The sequence below is a fragment of the Haemorhous mexicanus genome, chromosome 9, assembly GCF_027477595.1.
Source record: "Haemorhous mexicanus isolate bHaeMex1 chromosome 9, bHaeMex1.pri, whole genome shotgun sequence".
In the NCBI taxonomy this organism is placed as follows: Eukaryota; Metazoa; Chordata; class Aves; order Passeriformes; family Fringillidae; genus Haemorhous; species Haemorhous mexicanus.
In genome coordinates this window covers 28,378,825-28,406,224 of record NC_082349.1, presented here as the reverse complement: position 1 = coordinate 28,406,224, position 27,400 = coordinate 28,378,825, and the positions used below count along the sequence as shown (strand labels likewise).

Below are 27,400 nucleotides of genomic sequence, written 5' to 3'. Positions count from 1 at the left end.
GCTGTTAAAGCTGCGCGCCTGTAATTCGGGGGCGGCTTCGGACCGGAGCCGGCACGGGCACCGGGCGGGGGCGCGCCGGGGCCGCTGCGCGGTGGAGCGCAGAGCCGCGAGCCAGTGGGGAACGGCCTGGGCGGAGGCAGCCAATGGGGAGCGGCCGGGGCGGAGCCGTCGGCCAATGGGGAGCGGCCGAGATGGAGACAGCCAATAGGGAGCGGCGGGCGCGCTGCGCAGCCGGAAGCGGTCAGCGCGGCGGCCACGTGGGGCGGGAGCGGCGGGAGCGGGGCACGGCCCGGCCCGGCCCGGCCATGGAGCTGCTGCCCCGCAGCCCCGCCGAATTCGGCTCCGCTCGCTACTGGGATCGCTTCTTCCGGCAGCGCGGGCAGCGGCCCTTCGAGTGGTACGGGGCCTTCCCGGAGCTCTGCCCCGTTCTGCACAAGTATGTGCGGCCCCGCGACAAGGTGAGCCCCGGCTGGTACGAGCGCTGTGTCCCCTCCGCGCTCCTCCTGGGCGGTGAGCTCTGAGGTGGTTTTGCCTGCAGAAGAGGAGGCTCAGGACTGACCTTATCGCTCTCTACAACTCCCCGAACAGAGCTTGTAGCCAGCTGGGGGTCGGTTTCTTCTCCCAGGCAACCAGCGACAGGATGAAAGAACATAGTCTTGCGCTGCGCCAGGGAAGGTTTAGAGTAGACATTCGGAGGATGAATTTCTTCAGAGAAAGGGCGCTTAGACATTGGAATGGACTGCCTAGAGGGAGGTGGTGGAGTTGCCGTCCCTGGAGATGTTTAAGGAAAAACGGGATGTGGCACTCAGTGCTGTGGTCTGGTTGGCACGGTGCTTTTGGTCATAGCTTGGACTCCACGTTCTCAGAGGTCTTTTCCAGTCTAGTTGGTTCTATGTGCGAGGACTGACACACATGATGTGAAGCCCCCAGTGTGCCTTAGCAAAAGGACAGGAGAGACCCCTGGGTGGCCCTGGTCCCGGCAGGTCTGGGGGTTAAAACTCCGGGGTCGTTCTCAAAAAACTTGCAGCAGACACATCACTTCTCTGCTCATGGGACTGTTCCCTGTGGACATGTTATCTTGGGCCATGGAGAGTGAGTTTGCAGGCCCCGAGGGGGTGGTTTTCACATAGGGCTCCCAGACACGTCTGGTATTTGCTCCTAAAATGGGGGAGGGGGTATTTCCAGGGTGTTCTCACCATCTCACTGCTCTGTGCTGCTGCCCAGGTTCTCGTGGTGGGCTGTGGAAACTCGGAGCTGAGCGAGGAGATGTACGACGTGGGCATGTGCCAGGACATCGTCAACATCGATGTCAGCGATGCTGCCGTGCGCCAGATGCGGGAGCGCAGCGCGAGCAGCCGGCCCAGGATGAGCTACCTGCTGATGGACATGCTCCACATGGACTTCCCTGATGCCCACTTCCAAGTGGTCCTGGACAAAGGCACGCTGGATGCCCTCCTGACCGATGAGGAGGAGGCCACTTTAGCCAAGGTGGACCAGATGTTTGCTGAGATCAGCCGGGTGCTGCAGGTGGGAGGGCGCTACCTCTGCGTCTCCTTGGCTCAAGCCCACGTGCTGAAGAAAGCTGTGGAATACTTCTCCCAGGAAGGCTGGGTGGTGCGTGTCCACCAGGTGGCCAGCAGTGGGGACAAGCAGCAGTTTGTGCTGCCGGTCTTTGTGTATGTGATGACAAAGTTCAGGAAGGTGCCTGGCTCAGCAGCCCAGATCCTGGAGATCTGCCCCGAGGAGCAGGACAGGCCGATGCGCGTGGAGAGCGCGGAGCAGCTGGTGGCAGCGGTGAAGGACAGGCAGCATTATGCCCTGCTCTGCAGCCAGATCAGCAAAACCCCCTGCAGGGAACAGGTTTCCTTGGATCTGTGTGACAGAGAGAGCGGGAAGCCTCGCTACACGCTGCACGTGGTGGACAGCCCCTCGGTGAAACCTTCCCGGGACAATCACTTTGCCATCTTCATCAGTGAGTACAGCCTTTGCAGGCTGCAGTCAGGTGCTTGCCCTGGCCAGGAGCTGCAAAACAGCCAGCCCTTCAGGGCCTGTTGAATTTGGGGCTGCAGAAGGAAATAACCCACCTGTGTGGGGCTGGGCTGATGTTTTAGTCCTGGCTTTGCAGTGGGGTATGTGTTTGCCTGGTGGTGCAAGCAGAGATCTGGCACAGAGGAGCTTGTTGGGCACAGGGACACTGCCTGCCCTGCCTTCAAGGTGGTGATTCCTGCCTGGATGCTGGTAACAGTCAAGTCAGCACCTTGGAGCCGGGAAGGCGTTGCTGTGGGTGTCCTGGCTTGCAGGGTCAGACTGCTGGGGCTGCACTCACAGAGATGTGTCAGCCTCTGCCAGCAGCAGTTCCCTCCTTGCATGCCTGCAAAGCTCCCACAGCCTGGAGACAGGTCAGGAGCCTGTTGGACCCCGCCTGCTTCTAACAAGATGTGGCTTTTCCAGCTTCTTGCACGAGCCTGCCCAAAACAGGGGAGATCCTGTTGATCCTCTCCTGATGGTTGCAGTGCACGGCTCTAGCCAAGCAGTACTACCTCCCTAAAATGTCTTGCCATTCCCTGTGGCTCCTCCCTGGAGGCTGGAGGGCCAGGAGCAGCCCAGGCTGATGGCAGCCCCTTCTGCAGTCCCACAGGGCAGGGAGACCGAGTGGCTCTTTGGGACGGAGGAAGGGCGGCGGCAGCTGGCAGCCAGCGCAGGCTTCGGGCGCCTGCTGACGGTGGCGCTGCACAGGGAGCAGCTCTACGAGGGCATGGCTGGCATCCAGGCTGAGCTCTCGGGGAAGGTGATGGAGCTGGCCCCGCCGGGCCTCCCCGCCCGGCAGCAGGTGAGCCTCCGCTGCCCGGCCCCCTGGCTGGGCTTCCCAAAACAGGGCCAAGCTGGCTCTGCCAGCAGGGAAACCCTCTTCTCCAAGGGAGACCAAGCTGCAAGGCGTGAGCTGGATGCCTTGGTGGGCAGGAGATGGGCCTCAAGTGCATCTTCTCTTGGCTTTCCCTCCACCTGTCTGTCTGTCTTGGAGGCAGGATTTGAGGTGCTTGTGTGGTAGGATTCAGTACAAAGTCCTTGCCCTCCAAAACGCAGCATTCCAAGAAAAGCTGAGATCCAGAAACCCTAAAAGTATCCAGCTCCCTGTCTGAGTCCTGGCTTTAACTTCTCTTCCTTATGTCTTCTCCTTCCTGCCCCAACTCCACACGTCTGAGCTCGTGCAAAAAATCTCGCCGTGTTTGCTCCCTGTGTTGGGAGTGAATCTAGTGCAGATCCCCAGCTCTCCTGTGGCGTCCCACTGCTCCTCTATTGTGTCTGCTTCATCCTGGCTCAGTCAGGACAGTGGGAAAGCCAAGCCCAGCAGCCCCTGTCCTCCCTGCAGGTGCCCTTCCTGTCTGTGGGAGGGGACATCGGGGTGCGGGCGGTGCGGCACCATGGCAGCAGCCCCCTGAGCGGGGACTTCGTCGTGGAGGACGTGAAGGGAGATGGCTCCTGCTACTTCCGCCGCCTCATCTTCCTCCAGAACAGGAACGTGGTGCAGTCTGAGGCTCGGCTCTTGGCTCCCACACCTCTCCCAGGTACATGGGGCAGGGGCCAAGGCTGATTTTTGAGGGTGACAGAAAGTGAGAGCAATACAGGAAGAAGGTAGAAGTCCTGCTGGGACCTGCCTGCCATGCCTCAGAGCAGCCCTGGGAGTGTTTTTACACCATGGGTAGGACAGGGCTGGGGTGGCTAATTCCCAGAAAGCACCTCCATCTGCCCCCTTGCCTTACTGGTTGGTATCTGCTGTTACTCAGGCCAGAAGAAGAGGAAGAAGGACAAGAAAAAACCCAGCCCCACAGAGCCACCTGGAGCCATCGACAAGAGCTACCTGTGCTGTGAGCACCACAAGGCCATGGTTGCGGGGCTCTGCCTGCTGGGGGGCCCCGACGCCCTCCCAGGTGACGAGGCCAGCAGTGGGAGGCTGTGCTGGGGCAGGTGTCCCCACACCACAGCCCCTTGGGGAAAGGCTCTTTTGGCCAAGGTGCCCCGTGCACCACTCCCAAAGCGGTTTGGGGACGGTGGGTGGGATGAGCAGTGGGATTATGGCATCCTGGCGGCTCACTGGGTGCTCTTGGTTGGCAGGAGAGCTGGCAGTGCTGGTGGTGGGGCTCGGCGGAGGCAGCCTGCCTCTCTTTGTCCACGATTACTTCTCGCAGGCCCGCGTGGCCGTGGTGGAGATCGACCCCTCCATGCTGGAAGTGGCCACGCGCTGGTTCGGTTTCTCCCAGGGTGACCGCATGCAGGTGCACGTCTCCGATGGCCTGGACTACGTGGCCAAGCTGGCAGCTGAAGGTACCATCTCACAGGGCTCTTCAGGTGTCCAGTTGAGCCCAGTGGGTGCCATGCTGGGTAGAGGAGTCCTGGGCTGTTGTCACCACCTGCTTCCCCTTCCTGCCCATCTCTTGCCATGTGTCACAATCTCCAGCCTCACCAGGTCTCTGCAGCTCACAGCCTGTCCTTGCCAACCTCTGTAGAGGTTGTTGCCTCCCCCAGCACCAAGGGCTTGTAAAGAGAAACCCCAGCAGAGAAGTCACCCATAACATGGCAGAAGGGGTGTCTTGACCATCCCATTTTTGGCCTTCCCACGTGTGTAGCTCACCTCTTTCCCATAGGATAACAACTGTCTGTGCTTTGTCCTGCAGCCCCAGCCCAGTATGATGCCATCATGTTTGATGTGGACAGCAAAGACCTCACTGTGGGGATGAGCTGCCCGCCCCCAGCCTTTGTGGAGAAGCCCTTTCTGCAGAAAGTTAAAACCATTCTCAAGCCAGAAGGTAGGAGGGGAGATGTGGCCATGTCCCCATGGCCAGGCTGGCTGGTTCTGTGTGGAGTTGGGGGTGTGCCACCGTTTCTCATCCTGGAGAATACTGGCTACAGCCAGCATTGCTGCATGGCATCCCCTTCTCCTGGCACGTCCTGCATCTGGGTGTTTCAGTGGGCACTGTGACAGCAGGATGGAGTGGGTGGCCTGAAACAGGCTGAGACATCCCAGGGGGCCAGCAGAGTTTTCTGAAAGCAGAAGGTGTAGGCAATACCTGAGGACAGATCTTGTGGCCACCCGTGTGGCAGCAGGGACATGGAGCGGGGCCAGGGGCATCGGGGGGACGCCGGTGAGGGAGAAGTTGTCACCAGGGTGGCAGGGAGCAGGGTGGGATGTGGTCACCAATTGTTGCAGTGTTGTGAGGGTCCCCAGGACAAGGTGAGAGATGAGAATCTGGCTCCAAGTTCTAGAAGGCTGATTTGATAGGATAGATATGATATGAAATTATATTATATGAAATGATATACTAAAACTATACTAAAGAAAGAGAAGGGAGACATCAGAAGGCTAGAGAAGAATGATAATAAAAACCCATGACTGACCAGAGAGTCCAACACAGCTGGCTGGAATTGGTCATTAAGTAAAAACAATTCACATGGAACCAATCAAATCTGCACCTGTTGGTAAATTACCTCCAGACCATATTCCAAGCAATCAGATAATTTTTCTTTACAATTCTTTCCTGAGGCTTCTCACCTCCTCAGGAGAAAAATCCTGGCAAAGGGATTTTTCAGAACATATGACAGTGACAGTGGGGTGCGCAGGCCGCTCTGAGCTCCCTCCCTCTCGCCCTGCTGCAGGAGTCTTCGTGCTCAACCTGGTGTGCCGTGACCCCCGGCTGAAGGAGTCGGTGCTGGCCGCCCTCAGGGCCGTCTTCCCGCTGCTCTATGCACGCCGCATCCATGGCGAGCTCAACGAGATCCTGCTGTGCCAGGCGGGCCCAGCGGGCCGGCGCGGCCCCGCCGAGTTGGGAGTGCGGGCGCGGGCGCTGGAGGGGGCCCTAAGGCAGCCGGGCCGGCCCTGGGACAGCTCCTACGCCCTGGCAGACATGCTGCAGGCCGTGCTCATCCTCTGAGGGGGCTCTGCTGCTGCTGCTCCGGCACCATGGGCCTCCTGTGGGCCTGCAGCAGGGCTGGTGCTGCTGCCCGATGCAGGCCTGGGCCTGCTGGCACGGGAAGGAGCTGCCTGAGGAATGGCTCCAGCAGCATGCAGGGCTGTGCTGCCCGAGGGGTCAGGAAGGTGCTGTGGGACCGGCAGGACTGTGGGTTTGGGTCTGTCCTTGTTTTCCCACCATGGGAAGAGCATCCCTCCGAGTCTCCTTGCCCTTCAGCACAGCTCCTGTCGTTCTGAGGGTGTCTCTCCAGCGTTCCTGGTGTCTCTGCAGAGCCCCAGGCCTGCTCCAAGGTTGCTTGTGGATGTGCGTGGGTGGGCTGCGAGCTGGGAGAATAAAGTGCTCAGGGGTGCTCTGAGGCCTGCAGTGCTTTGCTATTTCAGGCTTATTTCTGAAGCACCCACACCCCGGGGAAAACAACAGTCACCTCTGCACTTCAAAGGCGTGTCCTGGGAGCAGACAGCTGCCCCTTGAACCCCACTGCCCCCTCACCACTCACCCTCCCCAAACTGCATCCCAGTACATTTCCCCCTTCTGAATCTCTCCAGCCATCACCACTGAGCTGAAACCCCCGAGCTCAGACCTCTTCTGCCCCAGGGCCAGCAGGGACCCAGCTCTGGGCTCAGGCTCCTGACCACACCATCCCACTCACCCAGCTGGTGCAGGTCTGCCTTCCTGCAGGACAAAAGGACAGCCAGAAAACGCCCACTGGGGTGCTCCCACAGCACCCCAAACCTGCCCAGGCAGCTCAGTCAAGAGCTGGACTGTGTGATGCCTTGTGCAGGCTGACCTAGAACAGAGACTGGACAGAGTTAAAGAATAAAGTAGGGATTTATTAGGAGGCCTCAATGGATCCACCTTGGGCAGCACAAGAGCCCAGCCAAAGCTACACCCCAGGTGAACCCAAAATGGTCACAAAAAACAGACAACCAGTCATGAGGTCTCTCACTTAAAAGTTCTGGTCCATTTGCATATTGGAGTTCATTGTCCCATTCCAGCTCCAGCTCATGCAGTCCCATCCTGCTTGTTTTTCTCTCTCCAGCCCATGCTGTTTGTGCTCTTGGGCCTGAGATTTGGATCATTTGTCCTTGGTCCCCAGCTAGAGAAGGAATTGTTTTGTCTCCCTGCTCTGTGCACAGAGCTCACCATCCCCTGATATGAAGCCCAGATCCACACACTAAAGCAGCACAGAACCTGAAAAATATAGAAGCTCAAACCTGAGGCATCATATGTGTCCTGGCTGGTTATGGGCCAGCAGATTCTCATTCGTTCATCAGAAGCCATTTTTGGGGGCTTGTCTTTCTCTTCTGCAACATCTGGTGCCAAAATGAGACTGAGACAGGGTACCAAAGCGACCAGCTTGCAGACAGCACGGTGACAAACTGGTGTTCTGCCACTGATCCTGCACCCTCACTCCATGCTCCCTGCCACTGGCAGCCTGAGAGAGGACAGCATGTGAAGCAGCCTTTCTGAGAGCTGCTTCCCAAAGCAAACCCTCCCCAGCCACTTCTCTACAGCCCAGGGAGCTAACAGCACACCAGAAGTAGCTCCAGGCGGGATCTGTGTCTCAGCATCCCTGCTGGGGCCATCTCCCAGCCCTGCAGCTCATACCCCGTGTCCCAGCAGGGTTTGGGCTGCCCCTTCCTTGCTTGGAAAGAGCCAGCTCTCCTCCATCTGTGGGAAAGCCTCTGCCACTTCCAAAGCAGAGTGAGAGGGTGTGTGAGCTGAGTTTGCAGTTCCCCAGCCCAAGGGGCCACGGAAAGGACAGCCTAAAAGGCTCTTGTTGGACTATGCCCTTTTCTGACCCAGAGATGGGGTAACTGAGAGCTGTTTTAAAAACTTTTATTCTATTTTCAGTCTCATGAGAAGGGTGGGACAATACAGATGTTATAATTTACACCATCACAATCAGAAGCCAATTAATTCTCAATTACAATGCACTAGAAGTGTATCTTGGCCTATCAGCTTTTGCCACACCATGCTGTAAATGCCTTAAAGCCAATCCTCTAAAATTACCCCTCGTGGGTCCTCCTACAATGCATCTTCCATAGTTCTATTTCTCCAAAGTATCCAGTCTTATTTGCAAGGCCATCTTTTGAAACTTGTTTCTAGTTCCATTTCTCTCTCAGCAATGTCTGTCCTATCCCATGGCATTTCTAAGTCAGCATTTCTTATCTCAAGCTTTGCATATAGAGGTCCACTGTGTGAGCCTTCTGCCAGGCTTTGAGAATTCTCTACAAATCCATTTCCCACGGGCTCTCACCCCCTGCAGCAGTGGGGACCATGTGGGCACTGTCCCAAGGCAGGAGATGGGGCTCTTGGTGCCCAGGATGCACCATGGCAGCTGTGCTGCCAGCAAGCACCTCCCTCTGATCAGCAGCTGGGGATGTATTTTCATTTTAATTTGCCAGCAGGTTCTGCTTTGGGAACTGCTCTGTTCAGATCCCTTCTCTGATGCTTCTGCCCTTGTTCCCCTTCCCATAGAGGGACAGATGGGTGCCCTACTTTCTCCCCGGGTTAACCTGCAACTTCACAAAGGGAGTAGATGCTTTTTTAATAAGTGCTTTTGATGGTTCCCAGGCCCAGGAGAGCAGGGCTGGCCTGTTCCCTGCCTCAGATAAAGGCTGGCAGCCTGGCTAGGTGCCCTCTGTGTCACCACCCAGTCACTCCTCCAGAGATTCTCCTCCTTCTGTGCTGAGTTCAGCACAGCACAGGGGAGAAACAAGGCTGGAGCCGGAGCTGAAATGTGCCTGCCCCCATGCAGTTTCTAAAGCTCCTTTGTGATGAGCACTGTTCTGAAAGATATTTATTATCCATGTAGTTTAGCAATGGCAAATTTCTCAACTAGATCAGCAGTGCTGCCTTTACTCTATTTTTAACTTAGTTTGCAATTCTCCACATAATCTTAACCACATAGGTTTGTGTGTGTGTGCCCTTTCTTTTTACCAAAACCATCTCCTTTCTTCCCCAGGAGCTCATACAAAGGCTGCCTTCATCCCTCCCTTGTCCAGTCCTGCCTTTCTGTTGTGCTTCCAAAATGCTGCATAACGCCACATCCTGGTGGAAAAACAAAAGCCATCTATTAGAAACAATGTAAGGATGAAATCTCAGTTCATTGCAGCTGTTCTTGCAGCTACTGACAGCCTTGCAACTTTGGTCTGGAAATTAATTTCAGCTGAAAAACTGGCAAATTCATGAGTGCTGCAAATCCTCCTCTGCAGGTAAAATGCTCCAAGGCTGGTGTAATTGACATGTAGTAAATATTTCTCTGCTGGCAGCCAAAACACGCAGCTAATGTATATGTTTGGCAAGGGAGATTCTGTCGAGAGTTTTGGCAATGTGCTCATGTTTACATCCTTTACTCCTCACTTCCTTCCCTTGCAGCGTAGGCACGCTGTCAGTGGCGGGATAGAAACAAGCTCTGCCGTCACTTAGCAACCCTCACCAGCACGGAGATGTTGACTTTTTCCTTTCTGGCTTTCCCAGCACAAGAAGAGCCGGGTGTGTCACTCACCCCAGGCTCAGGTGTGAGGCTGGAGCCAGCTGAGGATGCTTTGGGCTGGCCCGGTCCCTTCTCAGAGCATCATATCCATGTCCTGCTGCTGCTCCAGTGAATGACACTGGGAGTTGGTGGGGCAGTCCTGAGTTTCCTGAGCTTGGGTAGAAGGATGCAGAGAGGTTTTTGGCCCAGGGTGGCTGTGGGCAGGCAGCTGTTGGGACGGTGACACTTTGAGGCAGGCACTGATGGGGTGCCACATGTTCACCTCATATGGTGTCACAGCCCAGGTTCCTATTCTGGAGAAGAGAATGACACTCCAATTCTCTCTCAGGAGCAGGGTGGAGGCGGATAAGGGACATACTGTCATCAGCTCAAAGTACAGCAAGCAGCTGGGAGAGATTTTGCAGCAGCAAAAGCTGCAGGCACCTAGCCCTGGGCTGATTCCCTTCAGTTGGGCAGAGCCATGGCCCCACTGCCTGGGGATGCTGCATGGCATGGTCCAGCACAGCAAGGGCTGCAGCAGCCACTCCCAGAGGCTGGAAGCAAGTGGGAAGCAGGTTTTGTCCATGCAATCTTCCCTTGGGGAAGCACTTGGCTGGTCTGGCTTTGTGACCAAGGAAGCAGGCGTGCTGCCAGGCTGCAGGGAGGGAGTGCAGCTCTTTCCTAGGGTGCTGAGGGCTGCAGGGAAACATCTCTGCAGGCTGCAATGCAGCACGGTGCCCTTCTTCCCTGCAACGGGATGCACCCGACTAAAGAATGCAGCTGCAGGTCACAGGGCAGGAGAGAGGAGACATGGGACAGGGACTGTGTTGTCCTGCCATCAGTGAGTCAGCAGTGCCCCGGGCTGTGGGGGGAAGGCAGAAAGCACAACCTCTTTACACGGAGAAATGCTGCAGCCACTGCTCTAATCACAGCTCTGCAGCCACTCTGGCTTTCTTTCACGGGCTTGAGTTCCATCTTTTGCAGCTTCAAGGTCTGAGCTCTCGTCCTGGCAGATGGACAGGGTGTGATGCTGACTGGCACCACTGCAGAGCCAAGCGCTGCTGAGAACCTGGGAGCTGCCCTTTGCCCACCTCCTCCTGCTCTGTGCCCATCCACTGCCTGAAAAGCTCTGCCAAAACTCTTGTCTGAAGCAAGAAGGAGATGAGGAAGGTCCCTGGAGAGATGAGGAGGTGTACAGGAATCTGTCTGTTCTTAGGGGAGAGGAGCAGCCTCTGCTGTGCTCTGCTGCTCTGGGCAGGGCAGCGTGGCTGGCTCTTTGCTGCAGCCATCTGCAAGTCCCCACTCGGCTGCTTTATACAGAACTCATTTCTCCTGAAGGGAATTGCACTGCTGTGTGTTTGGGAAGCAGCCTGGGGACCTGGTCCAAATGTCCTCAGTGCTAACATCACTGCCTGGTTAGGGAGAAGTGTCTGTGTGTGAGTTTGTGGGTTCAGCTGTACCCTGAAGCCAGGCTATTTTTGCCATATATTTCTCTGAAAGTCGTGGCAGGACAAGCTTGCTGTCTGTAGCCTTGATCTGAAATGCACTGGAGGCTGTGACTGGGGGCTCCAGGCAGGCTGTGCTGGAGCTGGTGACATGTGACATCAGACCACACTGTTGGAGTCACCTTGGGGATCAGGGCACCCACCCTTCCTGCCATGCCAGGAAAGGTGCTTGGCAGAGCTTTTCTCTCCTTGCTGAGCCTGGCACGCAGCAAAAGGAAATTATAGATATTGTATTTTATTGTATTGTATTATTAGGGGCACAAGTGAGAACAGCAGGGTAAAACCAGATTGTGTTTAGCTGGTTAACCAGTGAGCAGCACAGCTCTCTGCTCCTGGGGGTTGCCCCTACTGCTCCCCCAGAGAACAATTTCTTGCATGGCCCCCTGACACTGATTTGGGTCTTGTATTTCAGGGTTATTTGTTACAAGAAGATTTGCAGTCGTCTAGTAGCACCCCTGTTTCCTTTAATTTTGCCATTCTGAATCTTGGCAAATTCAGAAAGCCAGGCTGGGCTCTGCATGGGGGTTTGGAACAAGCCGCCCAGAGCAGTCAGTCAGGAAAAGCAGAGACCTAAAGATATGCTTGGGTGCCTCTCCTGTCTCTTTCCCTGCTCTTTCGGAGGTGTCGGAAAAGTGAGAAAAACCTCTCACGATAACACAAGCATCCATCATGAAATTGTTTGTGCTTTTTCCAGAAGGTGGGGAATCTATCCTTGGCTGCTTGTGGCTTTTATTTTTGGAGAGGGGAAAGTGGATTTTTTAAGTGATAGAGTAGCAGGGTGAATGTGGGCACTTAATGGCTTTAATTGTGCTTCACCAGACAAAAAAAATTTGGTTTGGAAACTTCCCAGACTTGGGGGAATAACTCAAATTTTTCCTAATCTTCATTTGTTTTCTTAAATTAGTTGTTTCCTAAAACAATTTATTTTATTTTAATTGTGGAAGCAGACAAAGCTGTTATTTAAAGCAGAAAGGACAGTTCCCTGGATGATCAATTTGAAGGTGTGCATGGTGCTGCTCCCCAGGCATCATGCCTTTCTCAATCTTCATTTGTCTCCTGTGGAGATGCAATCCTATGGCCAGGCTGCTCTTCTACAGATCTTAATTATTTCATGGGGGCAGCACAAAGTGCTCTGGACACTCATAATGTTCTTTCCAACTTCCAGCCTCCAAAGAAACCCACGAGCTGGAGGAAGGCCAGGCAGCTACTCCAGTGCTGGCACAGCTCGCTCACCCAGGAGTGGGAAAAGAAATAATCATGCTGCTAATTGGCATAATTATGTCAATAACTCCCAGGCTTCCAAGCAGACAGAAATGATGGCAAGGCTTTTCCCAGAGGCTGTGATCTAACTGCAGAGGCGAGGGAGGAGAAGCCGTCTTCACCTTGTGCCGATTCAAATCCCTTACTTGTTTCCAGAGTTGCAGGACTGTCTGCTGTACTGTAATTTTTCACGCTTATTGAGAGCTCTGGCCAAGAAGTTTTGATAATCCAGACCGTTAGTCCCCGTCAGCCTGTGGGATGTTCAGAGTTCCTTTTGTTTTGCTTTTCTCACTGAGCGAGGCCAGTGCTGCTCCAATAGAGAGGGGAACTTTTATCACTGCACGGCTCCAAAGCCTGCCTTTTGCATATTTTCACGATGTGACTGCTGCCAGTAATTGCAGCCAAATCTCTTCTCTGTTGTGTACCCGAGCTTTTAGCTCAGCCTCAGCATGCATTTTTCATTGAACCCGCTGCAGTGACACAGCTTGGAGCTCGATGTCACTTCCCAGCTCGCTCCTGAGCATCACCTGCTGCCCGCCCTCGGAATGTGCCCTAGCCTGGCCGAGCTCCTGCCTGTGCCTGGGCATCGCACTGCCCTTCCCAGTGACCAGCTGGGGCTCCCAGGGGAGAGGGGCAGCGTGGTGCTCTCATGGCCAGCACACATCTCGGGGCTCTAGCTGCTCACAGTGACCCCGAGATGTGTTAGGAACTCTCTTTTCCCAGCCCTGTGGTCGAAGAAGGAGTCAGAACTCTTCAGTTCTCAGTCTCAAGGTTTTTTTATTGTTTCTTATCTATAAAATTCTTTCTCCTGTCCAGCCGAGGTCTGCTCAGCAGGACAGACAGAGGCACTCTGCCTGCCCCTGGGCAGTGTTATCTTTTTATACTAAAAACTATGTGTACAATATTTACAATTACTTCCCAATACCTATCACCTATGTTAGACAGTGAGCTTCTACTCTAAACCAATCCAGAAGTGCCACCATCACAGCAGAATGTGGAAACCAAGAAGAAGGGGAGAAAGGATGGACATGCCCAGATTCTTCCATCTTTCCCCCTGAATGCCCATTCTAAAAACCCCAAAAAGCTATTTTTCATCCTGTGACAAACTAATTATTATTGTGCTTAGACTTTCGTGGCTTGCAGATCCTCATATAAGCTTGGTAACTTTTTCCATGGGTCATAATCAAAGTCACAGGTGTCTTGGGCTCTGTGCCAGGGTCTCTGACTACCCTGGCAGGGGTCCAGGCAATCCAGGACAACCAGAGGGATGTCCTGAATTCCGACACACACAGACCTGGCTGAACTGTGCTCCTCATGTCCAAGTGTCCCAGCACTGTGGTGGCCTTGTCCTTGAGCAGGAACATCTGATATAAGTTATACAATAATTCCTGCTAAAGGAAATTTAAACCACAGCATTGTGTACCAAGCCAGTGTCGGACAAATAAAGAATGGCGATTCAAACACCAGGAGGGCACTGTCTCTTGGGATGTATATTTCGAGGGATTTCTTTCCATCTGACAAGACCCCAGCAGGAGGCATTTGACAGGCATCATCAGAAGTTTATGTCAGGAAGTTTTCACCTGACAGGATTCCAGGAATTATCCACCAGCTCCAGGAAACATGGCAGGAAGAAAGAAAAACTACGATAATATCCTAAAATATGCTAAAGAAGGGCCCCTTCCAGAGCCCAAAAGACTGTATAAAATGGACCCCTTAAAATGACATTTTGGAGACCCACAGGGACTTTGGTGTGATAGCAAATCCTGAGTCTCCCTGACTCTGATCACCCGGCTTAGTCGACTCGCTTGTGGCTCTTTCCAAATTTATACTTTGATAATTTAATAAATTTCCTTAATTATTAAATTGGAGTATTCATTCATAACAAACAGAATCACAGAATGGGTCAGGTTGTCAGGGAGCACAGTGGGGCATCATCTGGTCCAGTCTCCCAGCTCAAGCAGGATCATCCCAGAGCACAGGCACAGGATTGTGTCCAGTTGGCTCTGGGATATCTCCAGTGAGGGAGACTCCACAGCCTCTCTGGGCAATCTGTGAAAAAGCAATCCCTAACAAGCAAGGTCTAAGTGGGGTCCAGAAGGTAGAAAGACAAATTACTTGTCGATAGAATTGCCTTGTTAAGGTTTATGGCTCGACATGTTTCAGTTATCTCAGACCTAGGGGGAGGTTGCCAAAGGGAAGAAGGGTGTACCACTCTTAGCTGACACAAAGAATGCAGAATTTAGGGGTACAAGGCTATTTCGCAGAACACCCAAGATAAGGAAGAAACTAATAAAAACAACTGAGCAACTATGCAGAAAGCAGCTCTGGCTGGGTAAGAGGTAATTCTGGCAGGGGCAAATTGTGACCACTGACTCACAGATGACTGAACCAAAAAAGCCACTAATTTAAGAGAAAGACTGAGCATGCAGATTAATTAACTGGAAGCAAGAGGATCATTACCCAACAGAAGACAGAACACTAATTAATAAGCGAACTAGATAAGTTGTAGCCAATTAACATCAACGCCTTGGTTTGTTAAAATCCACAAAAAGGGAAAATTTCTGACAGTTGTCCCGCTGGCTTTGTGGATTTGCCACCCAGCCATCTTTCTGCGCAGAACTACAAATAAATCCAGCCCCTTGACTCTGAGCGTGGATGGGCCTTTGGCATAACGGGGGGGGAAAACGGATTTTGGGACAATCGCAGGACAATCGCGGGACAATCGTGCGACCGGCACTGGTACACGCACCGAAGGGGGCGTGGCCGCCCAGCGGAGGCCCCGCCCCCGGGTCCGCGGAGGGAGTTGCGCATGCGCAGTGCGCCGGCCGTTACCTGTCAACGGCGGTGGGCGGAGGAGGCGGCGGTGGCGGCGGCGGCGGGATGGAGGGGCTCATCCCGCTCGTTAACCGGCTGCAGGATGCCTTCGCGGCGCTGGGCCAGAACTGCCTGCTCGACCTGCCGCAGATCGCGGTGGTTGGCGGGCAGAGCGCCGGCAAGAGCTCTGTGCTGGAGAACTGCGTCTCCAGGTGAGGGGCGGCGGGCACGGCACCCCCGCGCCCCCCCCCGTTCCCCCCACACGGCCCGCGGCGCGCGCTGTTCCCAACGGCCGCGGCGCGCGACCCTCCTCTGAACGGCCAAGGCGGGAGGTGCGGTGTCGGGCGGGGATGGACGAGGAGGGGTTTTTGGGGGACAGTTCGCGGCTCCGAGCCCACCGCGGGTGCTCGGTACCCACCGAGGATGCTCGGTGTCCCTCCCCCCGCGGTGCCTCGGGGGTGGCGAGGCGGGCCCTGGCCCGGCAGCGCCCGTGATGCGATGTGCGCGCTGCGGGGAAGCCGCCGCGGCTCCGGTGCGAGCGCGTTCGTGTGCCCGCTCCGTGCGTCTGTGTGTGGGGGTGACCGCTGCCTGAGAGGAACGAGGCGTTTAAAGCCCCAAACCCTAATTTCGGTGGCGTGCTGGCTCCGGGCGCCTCATTCCTCCCATCCCATCGCGTATAAATTCGCACTGTCCCGACGCGCCCGTGCGTATTCGAATCACGGCGTCATTAGGGTTGGAAAAGACCTCCAAGATCGTCAAGTCCAACATGCGCATCATTGTCAGGAAAAGGGGAAGCCTCACGATTCAGGCGGCGCTTTTTGACGGCCAGGCTGTGCCAATGGAGACGTCCCGAGGTAAACACGGGCTTCACGTGCTGTTTGATGAAGTTCTTGCTGCGTTTTCCTCAAATAGCTGCGGGCTCCCGGAGGGAGGTGATGCTCCCGCAGCTGAGCTGCGATTCTAGACAGGATTCGGATTATAGGGTCGAAATACTGTTGTGTGTCGGTGACTGGGGTCTTTGATGTGCAGAGATCTTCACCGAAGGTAATATTAAAGGCCGTGACACTCCACAACCTGGCCGTGTGCTAGGCTGCAATAGCTCTTGATACCCGGTACAAAAATACTGTATAGTGGTTCTTCATCTCTCCTTCAGAACTGACTGTGTTAAATGTCAGTTCTTCCTCTTCTTTCTCCTTGAAGACTGTAGCTAGCTACTGGTGTTGACAGTACTGGCAATTCTCTTGAGTTTGGAAAAACATAAATGAGATCCTCAGAAAGCACAATTGGCTATCAAATTATTACTGTGCTCTTTAAACAAGTCCTTAAAAAGTATTTTGGTAACTTTCTGATTTTTTGAGCTACGTGTCCACAAAGCTGTGCAAAGCACATGTGCTGAGGGGAAAAAGCACCTTCATTTTTCTTGTCAGTGAGGCTATTTTAGTCCCTGGGGTCGGGGCTGAGTGAGGTGGGCTGATGTCGGTCTCTGGATCCAGCTGTGCCGGTGGAACATCATGCTGCTCCCAGATGCTCGTCACCGCTCGGCTGCCCGAGGGATCTGCTCCATCTGATCCGCAGGTGGAGCTGTTCTTTTGAGCCGCCCGGATGTGCCTGGCTGGAGCAAAAGGTGAAAACGAGCAGTTTGTGCTGATCTGGTCTGTTTGGCCAAAAGGCTGGAACCAGCTGCATGAGTGAGGTGTGGGCACTTCTAGGAGGAATTAGGAAGGAAAGCTAAGGGCAGTAACTTTTTTTACTCGTGTAGTTATTCGCTGTGCAGCCTGCAGACACTTCAAGACAATCTCTTCAGAGAAGAGATTACAGGCTGCTATGAAGCACCAGAATGTCTCTGTCACATGGGATTTGGAATTTGGATTCTTTCAGCCTGGTTTCAGAGTTCCACATTGTTGTTTTATGCAGTAACTTCTCAAGATTCAGCATGAACTGGTCTGTAGTACCTCCCTACTTGCAACCTTAGAGCCTGTTGCAAAAATGACATTAAACTGCATTGTTTCAAACCTATTCCACAAGACTTGAGCAGGGATATTTTGCTCGTGCCTTTCCTCCAGACTATGTGTGGTCAGCAGATGTACCCTGGCTAAGCTGTGAAAACTTGGTTGTGAACCCTCAGAACCAGATTAATAAATATCCATGAGCTCAGAAGAGGATTTTGCTTGTTATATCAGCAGACAAATGGCCTGTGTCTCTTTTTAGTAAGCCATAGGATATTCCTGTTTTTATGGGATAATGCAGCTGCTCTCTGCAGACAAGTTTGTTTCATCCACGTCTGTCTTAATATGGCTTGTAGAGGTAGAAAATCTCCCTGCAGAGCCATGCTGCCCTCATTTCTCTTTGTTACTGGTATATTGCATGACCTCTGGCAACCACAGAGCCAGCTTTAACTAATAGTAGCACGGCTTTGAAATTGACATGAAAATAAAACAATCCTTGTGCTGCTCTGAAGTTTGACCATTAGTTCTCATGGCTTTTGTTTAGTTTTTTGGTTTGGGTTGTTTTGTGGTTGTAGGGGTTTTTTTTTGTGTTTTGTTGGTTTCATTTTGGGGTGGGTTTTTGTTTTGTTTTGTTTTGGTTTGTTTGTTTGTTTGTTTTTTACCACATGAGTCATTATCATTAGTAGATTTTGTGCTCTTTGCCTTCAGATTTTGAAGCTCTCTTTTCTTCAGGAGTAACTGTAATTGGTCTGAGGAAGGCACAATATCCTCCATGGGTGTTGCTACAACCATGCTGCTGGTTGTTAACATGTATTGTCAGTGGAGCTGTGGTAAGGTTGGCAAGGTGTTTTTAACTCTAGGATCAGGTTATTGTTCCCTGCAATCTGTAGCCACTATAGCAGTGTGGGTGTTTCAGTCTTCCACAAGACCTCTGGCTGTGCAAAGATTACTTTTTTTTTGCACTTGGACAGTAGAAACTGTTTTCTGACTTGCAGGTGGTATCAAGAGTTAGAGCTTCTTTATGGCTCCTAGGAAGTGTGTTGGGCTGTGCAGGGTTATCCACTGCCTCGTTTATGCACTGCCATCACTTTTCAGAAGAGTTGTGAGGAATCTGGTGTGCCACAGTTGTGTGGGCTGCAGGTGGCCTGGGAGTGGGAGCCAGGTCCTGCTGAATGAGTGACACACATCCCATCACTGCCTCCAGGGTAGCAGCAAGGCCTGTTCAGGTGCACACAGGATCCTTAATGACTAGCAGCAGGCAGGGAATATGTTGGGATTAGCTCACATGTGTTTTGCATAGATGGTGGTGGTGAGTGAGGATGGGTTCTGCAGGAATTGTGGGACACCCAGAACTACTTGTCTTGTTGTAGGCTGGCTTTGAGCCAAGCTGGAATCCATGTGTCAAATCTCCCAAATTGTCCATTGCTGTTGCTATTTGGATTAGCATCCCCTGAGGAATGTGGAGAGTTTCCTCTTTGTGTACTGCTCCTCTGTGTGCAGGGAGACAGTTTCTTTTGGTAGTCAAGGACTGTGTGTAAAGGTTTTTCTCTCAGGATTCTGGTTACATTTAGATACAAACAGAGATTCTGGAGAGCACCTGAGGACAGCAGTCATTTCCATTTATGGGTTAGCCCTTCATGTGTTCATAGCTGGAGCTCATGGTGTGTGTTTGAGGAAATGAAGTTGTCTGAAGAGCAAATGTTCTTCCCACCTCCTTCTGCTTCACTTTGTAACAGGAGTGAATGTGCCCAGAAAATGTTGAGCCAGCATTGAAGCAAAGAATTTGATGCAGCCTTCTGGTAGGGGTTGGTTGGAGAGTGATTCAAAAGCACAAAGGAAAGTCAAACAACAAATGCCAGCAGATTGTCAGTGGGAGAGGCACTTGGCCTCTTATTGCTGTGCTCTTGAGAAGTTTAGGGCCAGGAGTCTGTACGTTGTTTGTGCTTTTCAAACTGGCTTTTGATAATAATTAGGTTACTTAAAAGAAAACTACTGGCAGGAAGCAATCCCTGTAAACTGTATTTGGAGAGAAGGCACTTTCTATTATTTCATCTATTATTTCATCATTCAGCCAAATGGGTTTTTCAGATAACTGAAGGCACAGACAGCAAGCTACCATGTCAGGGCCTCCTTCTGCAGAAATCAGAACCTTGTTTTACTCTTAAAAATAGCAAGAAATTAATAATTAGGTTTCCAACTTGAAAGCTCTTCGCTTCCCTTCCTGCTTAATATAATACAAACTGCATGAGGCCAAATAATTGTTTTATAAGAGATGTGAACTCCTGATTGTAAGCCTGTCAGTCATCATGAAACAGGCACTTTCATTTTAAGAGCCCAAGGTCTGATTGTGTAATTCAGCTTTACAGCTTTTTGATCTGAGGAGCTTTTGACAATCTTAAGGCCATGTAAGTAGAGCTATTTATTATGACATATGTAGTGATTATTTCTTTTTGAAATTACTGTTCCTCGTGTGCTCAGTTCATTCTGTTCTGCTTGAGATGGCGGTTGTGAAAAGACTGCGTTGAGTCATTAGGAGAAGAGAAGGGACTTTAACTCTGGCTGCCAGAGCAGAAAATTTCTCTGAATAATGTAGACACATTTAGATTGATGCTTCCTGGGGGAGATGTATTAAGGTTGGTGCAGGTATTTTATTCTTTTAGTTACTAGGCATTGACAGAAAAACTTTTTGACAGAAAATCTCCTCTTTTGTGAAACAGGCAGGAAAAAGCTAAGCAGTGAAGCTGAATACAAACTGAGATGTGGTGCTGTGTACTCTTTTTTAATCTTAAGGATCTTCTGGAAATGAGAGTCAGCCACTCCTTTTCCTGACTAATTAAGACATAGTACAGCTTGGAGTACACTATTGAGTATATTAGCCTAGTTATCAAAATACTCTGGGGCAACGAAAGCATGGATGTTCCGGGTATTTCATTTATTAGAAACAGCAGCAAATGAGACAGTGGCTCATTTGGGTTTCTTCCCTGAATAAGGTTTGCATTTATACATTGAAGAACAAGCTGGCTCTTTAGATGGGGTACAGATGGCCTGGTTTTGTCCTTAAATGTAACTCAATTGTCACCTTAAATTTCCTTCAAGTCTTGAGAATTGATATATACAAAGTAAAGGAAATGTGTATTAAAAAATAGACATGCAAACAAATATGCTGTATTTTCAGCACCACCCCACATCTAATTTTTTCCTCTAAAACTGCTTTGAGGATTTGTCTCTTTTATTTTTGGCATGTATGTTTTGCCAATTAAGAAAAGCTGTACTCTGTCATGAGGCAGGCACAGTGTATGCAGCTCTGACCTTTACTGTGGCATTGAAGTTCAGCATATCAGGCAGTTCAGAGATGCTAAATCAGTAAGTAACACTTCACTTTTGTGAAGTGTACCTGTGAGAATATATTTACTACAACTTCAGCATGCTGTGTACGACCAGGGTATCGTAGCATTTACTACACAAGTGTAGTATTTGAAGTCTGTGCTCTAGACTTCAGAAAAACTTCAAAACCCTGCAAAAAGCAATGTTAAAAAAACCCCAAGTCTGGTCTCGAGTGCCTTGTGAGAAATCAGTGCTGCAGATTCAGTGGCAGTTGTTAGTGGGAGTTCAATCTATCAAGGTACTACAGGGAGTGACTGCACTCCTCTGATCGTTTTTAAAGGAGGGCAGTCATCTCAGGAGAGGCTTGTGAGTTGGGTTTTTTCTTTTTTTCAGACCATAGATGTCGCTGCAGGCTCCCTGCCAGGTAATAATTAGCATTGACTCCATGATTGCTGAAGGCTGATCAGTTGCTCTATTCTCTGTATCATATATTATACTATACTTATTAAGAAGCTTGTAACCCTTACAGACAGTCTGAGACAGCTCTGACCTAACTGATCAATCCATCCAAAACACCATCCAGTGTCCAATTAAAAAATCACCCTTTGGTAAACAAATCTCCATAACACATTCCACATGTGCACAAGAACAGGGGCAGCAAATGGAGATAAGATTTGTTTCTCATTCTTTTCTCTGAGCTTCTCACAGCCTTCCCCAGGAAAATATCTGGGAAAGTCTGTGCCTGCTCTCTGTGGCCAGAGAGCTGCTGCCACACAAAGGAACCTACTTCACTTTATCCAGACTTCCCTGGTTTTTAATATAGAGGCACTTCTGAAAGTTTCATAGATTGTCTGACTCTCTAGACTCTTGTATAATATTATAAATCCTGTTACTCACTGCCTTCAGGAAGGAGCCCACACTTGGGATTTTGTAGTGTTGAAATCAACAAATAACCAACACATTTGTTGTCTTGCTGTTTCTTGATGGGCATTGCTGCTGATGTTTCAAGCTTATGTCACTTTCCTGTGTAGATGAAATAGCAAACAAGGATTTCCAGTTTAGATAAATAGATGTTAGCAATGGGATTGTTTGGACATTCACCAGTAAACATCGGGAGTGATGCTGCCATGGATTGCAGCACAGACATGGAAGTGTGGACACTGCTCTCTGCCACTCTTTACTGTGTGACCTCAAACAGCTTTTTAAATATTACCTGCATGCGTATCCACACATGCCTTACCTATATGTAGAATATAGATTTCTATTCCTTTATTTTTAACTTGCTTCTACCTGTAAAGGAAGATGGTAGCATATCTTAAAATCAGTGTGGGATAACTGTGATTTTTGTCTAAAACTTGCTGTTTTGCATTTCTCTTGTTTGAGTGATGGCTGATTTAGATTTGTGTGGAACCAAAACTGACCCTTGGATTCTGCTTTGCACAGCTGAGATGTGCCAGTGTTTGCTCGTCCCAAAAAGGCACCAGTAATAGCTTAGTCATTGAGAGAGAGATCATAGTTGTGGTTTGCCTTCCCTCAGTTGATCACTGAGCAAATTGATGATGCTCCTCCAAGTATTTATGGGTTTCTCAAAACTGCCTAGATTGCAGGCTTGAGGGGGAGAGACTTTTTAGCTTTTTCTGGTGTTTAGATTTTTATTACTGTTTTGGTGGGGGTTTAAACATCAACAGTAAATATAGAAGTCTGTGAATTTCCTATTTGCTGTGCTCGTGTGTAACGGCCTACTGAGAATCCCTTTAATGCTGTGTGTCTGCAGTGTAAACCTGCAGTGTAAATATGCTGAGAGCAGGAAATGAGCATTATTTAACTGTGACCTTGCATCCTTTTCTTCAGTAAGTTGCATGGAGATGAACAAGGCAGCATTATTGAACTAGAGAGGAGCAAAATCCCATTTAACTGGGTGCTGGGCTTTGATGTGCTGCCAAGCACTGTTGTCTGTGATAGCCTCTGGGATGTAAAGGAGACTGTAGCTGGAGATAAGAGAGGTTTTCAACCCAAGTGTCTCCTGATAATGTCAGCTTTTATAATTTGTGTGTTGAAGTTAGACTTTTAATTCAGTACCTGATTTCTTTGTTCAAGTGTGCAGGAGATGCACTCTGCTGTAATACAGATTTCAGCCCTCACAGATGAGATCATCAAAGCCAGAGTAACCTTGGGCACTTGGCCCCTTGTTTACTCTGTGCACTGCAGGTGCCTAAACCGTGCACATTCAGTGGTGCTCAGCTTTACAGGATGCTCTGAAGCTGCCTGTGTGTAACTCACCTGGGCTCTGCATGGCAAGGATGAGAACCACTGGGAGACATCTCTACTCTCTGCTGCATGTCAGGGGGCAACTGGGATCTCTTCCAGCCCTGCTCATCAGCCAAGCTGGAAGCTGCTGAAGATATTTTGGCATAATCCATCAGAGACAGTGTTGTGCCCTTGTGTGCTCACCTGCTTATTTGTTCAGGTGCTAAACAAACGTTGGCAGAAGATCCTCAATGTCTGTCAGATCTGGGAAAGAGGCTGAGAAGCTCAGGAGTCTGGGCTGAGATCTGCAGCTGAATGATTTTGGTAGTGTTCTGGGAAGTAGCAGCAGAAAACACTCTTTGGGTCAGACTTCTAATATAAGTTTTTCTTGGGGTAATAATTAATTTTCTGGTGAGCAGAGAGATGGGAGATCATGGCTGGTATTAAATTTCACTGTTGAGCTAAACAGACTTTACATTGTCCTGGACAATGTATTAATCTGCACATATCACAGGCTCAGAGAAGGATAAATGGGCAGGTAGAAAAGGATAAAATGGCTGGAGAAGAGAAGCTATTTGAGAAACTTGGATCACTTGTTTTGGAAACAATCTCCTTTCCCCCTTCCTTCTGTAGCTGTCTTCCTGTCAATAAATTCATGCTCTTTATACTGCAGTTCCCACTGTGTATATATTCCAGAGGGAGTACAGGAATTGAATCCAGTTACATTCCAGCTTTGCAAAATTATCTGAAATGGCTTGTACTGTACCAAAACATATATCAAAAATGTATCAAAAAAGATAATTGTACAGTCTGCTGCAAAAGAGAAATGTATTTTCACAATGCTTCTGAAAAGTCCTTGAATTTTGTGTCACAGCTGACTGTATACTGTGCTGCTGTTTAAAAAGTCTGTATTGATAGATCCCAGCTCAGGACAGTGGGATTTGGGAGGAAGAGCAGCAGATTGTTTTTTCTGGGTTTTTGGAATTCACGATATCTAAAAGATTTGTCTTGACAGAGTATCAAGAGGTGAATTATTTGCTAAATGCAAGTATTTCTGTAGTAATTAGCTTCATGTAGCTGATATCCCTGGTTTGTTGGGACATGTTGTTTTCCTTCTGATCCTTGCAGTCATATTTTTATCTCTGATTATATTATGGAGGAAAACTTCTTACTCAAATCTTTCTGAAGAAACATTGTTAATTGCATTTGGCAGCTGGAAGCGATTGAAAAAAAAAAAACCCGAACAGCCAAGGTCTATTTAGAGCACTGACAACAATTTAAAGTGAGTAAAGAATTTTTGTTGTTTGTTTCTTGTGTTGAGATACAGAATCTTGCTGCATTAGTATTCATCCTGAGAATGGATGGGCTTTTATGCACCAACATCCTATGCAAATGAGTCCTTTTCTTTAAAGCAAACTTATCTGATTAGGGAGAATAAGTTGTTCTGCAAAGTCTCCTTTATTCTTTTTGACACCAAAATTCTGGGAATTGTTGGGCTTCCTTTGTGTTTTGTGCTTCCTTTCTCCCCCTTCCACCACCGCTTGGAATTGACAGAGAGCACCGTTGGGCAGGAAATAGCAGAAGCTTTTGTAAAATCTTAAAAGGGACAGAGGAAAAAGGGCATTTTCACCCATGGAAGGAGGATGATGCAGCAGAGGGCTGGCTGCCTGCCAGGGAGGACAGATGCATCGTGCATACCGTGCCTTGCCCACGAGCCTGCACATTGGCAGCTTCCCCCTCTGTTCAGCCAGCGAGCCCAGCACAGCACAGGCACTGCAAACAGAGCACTCTTCATCTCACACCCTGGGCTTTTGCCTGGCAGGTTCTCATGCCTGTGTATGGCAAGTTTGCAGTCCTGTAAGCATTGCTGAGATTAAAAAACTTTCTATCATGTGAAAGACATTTTCTTGAATCCTAGGGAGTGCATTTTCTTTTGATGAGCCAGTGAACAGTCCTGCCTTTTTCTGTGTGGAAATGTGATGTGGGGTACTGTCACTGCTGTCAAAATACAGCATTAGATTGGTCTAAGAAGGTATGTGCCTTCCTAGACTTGAGTTCAAATGTCCCCTACTTTGGAGAACCTGTTAATTCCAATTTTGTTTAATGGAAGACTTTACCATTAGGACCAGAGTAATTTTTGGCACTGATTTTCTCATAGCCCTATGATGTCTAATGGGGGAGATGAATAACTTCTGTCATCTTGTTGGGCAAAAATGCTGCTACTGCTTACAGCAAGCATCTTCCAGATCCAAGAGAAGTACAATGGCAGGGATTTCTGAGCCTGCTCTCTCCCCAGTCTTCTGCATGAAGAGGAAATCTCAAGCTTTGCTTTCTCACCTGAGTGGTGCCTAAGCACTGGCATTGAACATACTTGTTAATGGAGGTCCTCAGTTAGTGTGACTGGAATCCCTTGCCAGTTTTTCAAGGGCTTTTCAAAAATACTTTTTTTTGTCACATTTAGAATCAACACTCTCATATTCCCACAGCTAGGTCTTTTTGAGTAGACTTTTTTTTTTTAACATTGCCTTCTGGGTTTTTTTTTTAGTTGGTCTCAATTCCATAAAGGAGTGGAGGGAAAAGGGACCCAAAGAGATATTTTAGGCTGCTAGCTCTAGTGCTGTGAAAGATTTTCAATGCTCTATTTTTTTATTTTTCTTAATTCAAGCTGTGTTCTTACTTGAAAGTGATGGATAGGATAATTGGGGTGTCTGCTTTTCTGTTGAGGTCCAGTAGTTCAGCAGTGGTGGTGAAAGACATTGATGGATTGGAAAATGGCTTCTCAAAACCACCAAGTTTATGTACCCTGCTTGAGAGGAGGAGGAGTTGACAGCAATAAGGTGTCTGGATACTCTGTTTATTTGCCCCTAAAGCCCTGTACACACTGCATGGGCTGAATGTGTAGTTACTGTGCTTGATTGAGCTGGATAATTAAAACTATCTGTCAGTAGAAGGAAGATTTGCCTTGAAAGAATGGTTGCTGCAAACTGAGACGAAACATGATCTAAGCACCAGCCATCTATGCTGTGTGGTTTCCAAAAAACACTGCAAAGATCAGTATAGAGCTTCAGGAGCTGATACATCTGAGATCACTAAAAATCCACAGGCTCTAAAATGCATTTAGCATGCCTGGTAGGCCTAATTAAGATAGGTATCATGGTCTGCAATAAAGCAGATTAATTGTCTTGTACATCTTCCTGTAAGGCCCGTTATGCTAGGCCATTGAACAAAGCTGTGGGAGACCTTGATTGACAGACATTGTGCCAAACATAAACCCATTTACTCTTCTGTAACTAATGAAAGGAGATGAGGGATCAAGTGACGACTGACAATGAGAACTGGTCTCTGCACTTGGAGCTGAGGAGGAACAACATACATGGCCCAATTTCAGTGTCCTGTAGAAACACTACTGTGTTACTGAATTAAAAAGGCACAGGGTTGAGAACAGCAACGCACACCTGAGGCAGTGCCTTTTGAGCCTTCTTGAGAATGTGTCCTGGGGTTATCTTTGTACTGGCACTTGAAGGGTAGTGTGTCTTGTGCTGGTGATGACAAACCTCATGGACATAATTCCTAGGAAGTCCTCTGTGTAAATGCAAAGTACATTTCCTATCTCTTGGACATACCTTGCTTTGTAATGAATTAAAAGCGAGTGAGTGAAAGATCTGCTGCTGGATCCTTTGGTGGAGTTGGTGAGCACAGGAGCAGGTGAGATAGAATGAGCACATCTGCAAAATAGGTCTGCAGATGTGTATTTTTAGCATTAAGAGTTCTCCAGTTGCAAGTTACCTGAGTGTGGTTTATGGGTTTTTAAAACCTGATGAAAGTAGTTAGAAATGTTTAATGCCTCCCATCCTCAGGCTTACATTGGACCATGCTTTTTCCTGTTTCTGGAGCTTTTCAGCACTTTGCTTTGAGGCTAACTATGAGAAATGGAAGAAAAATGAAAGCTTTTTGAGTACCTCTGTGTGTTTTCCACAGCACTTGGAGATGCTGTATGGACATGTGTCAGTGTTCCTGTGAAACTGTATGGTCTCTTGCACAAGGCATGGTCATTCAGCTGCTAATATGGGCCAGAGGTGCTCCTGGTGTGCCAGGCTGGAGTTGTGTAAAACAATAAACACTGCTGGAAAAAGGCCTGGGAAAACTTTTGACTTTGGGCACAAGTGCTTCCTATGCAATTAAAGCTGTGTTGCATTCCTTGGCAAAACTTGTGAATAAAAGCCTGTGGGGAGTGTTACCAATGCACTGTTGTTTTATTAGCTGCTGATGAATCAGGGCCTTTCTGCATTTGGGAGTGGTTTAGGGTCTTGGGATGGACTTTGTGTTAGTGGGAGAGCTCTTGTGCCATTGATGATGCTGTCTGGCACAATGAAAGAGATGGGTCATTTCTGCTTCTTGTAAGAGAACTCAGGCTCTTGTCCTGAGCCTGGCACGTTTCTGTGCTTTGTGAGAAATGTGGAGGCTTTTTCTTTGGAGGCAATTCTGATTTTTTTAACAATTCATCACTATCAATTAGAATTGTTCGTAGCTCTTTAATTAATGCAGTTACTGTGTAATCATTGACTTTTTTCTCGGTTATTTGATTTCCTGGATTCCCCCTACGTATTGTATAAATTAATTATATTGGTATTGATGTAAATTAGTTGCCATTTATCCTGTGTGATACTGACCAAAGAAAAGCAAATGTAAGTTTTTCTTTTGAAACTACAATAAGTTTTAAACAGTGATGCATCATCACATTTCACACAAACTGGGGATTCTTCTGTTTTATTTTGTCTTGTCTTTTTTTTTAAAGCATAATAAATACTGTTAGTGTGCTAAAGATCTCCTAAATGGAGACTTTCCCTGGAAATCTCCCTG

At 49.4% G+C, this 27,400-nt stretch overlaps 2 protein-coding genes across 6 annotated transcripts in view; both read left to right on the top strand.

The window, feature by feature from the left end:
• Positions 1 to 241: 241 nt before the first annotated feature.
• Positions 242 to 6,329, top strand: METTL13 (methyltransferase 13, eEF1A N-terminus and K55). Its single transcript, XM_059854659.1, has 8 exons — positions 242 to 458; positions 1,225 to 1,972; positions 2,631 to 2,830; positions 3,371 to 3,566; positions 3,786 to 3,929; positions 4,114 to 4,323; positions 4,674 to 4,805; positions 5,653 to 6,329. The coding sequence occupies exons 1-8, from the start codon at positions 306 to 308 to the stop codon at positions 5,925 to 5,927; spliced, it is 2,058 nt and encodes a 685-aa protein (XP_059710642.1). The 5' UTR covers positions 242 to 305; the 3' UTR covers positions 5,928 to 6,329.
• Positions 6,330 to 15,078: 8,749 nt separating this feature from the next.
• DNM3 (dynamin 3) overlaps positions 15,079 to 27,400 on the top strand; it is a 171,593-nt gene continuing 159,271 nt past the window's right edge. For all 5 annotated transcript variants that reach the window (XR_009487550.1, XR_009487549.1, XM_059854656.1 and 2 more), the window contains exon 1: positions 15,079 to 15,235. Coding sequence is in view for 3 of the 5 variants with exons in the window: in XM_059854656.1 (XP_059710639.1) it covers positions 15,090 to 15,235 (146 nt within the window). In the remaining 2 variants the exon portion in view is untranslated. The remainder of the gene's footprint in view (positions 15,236 to 27,400) is intronic.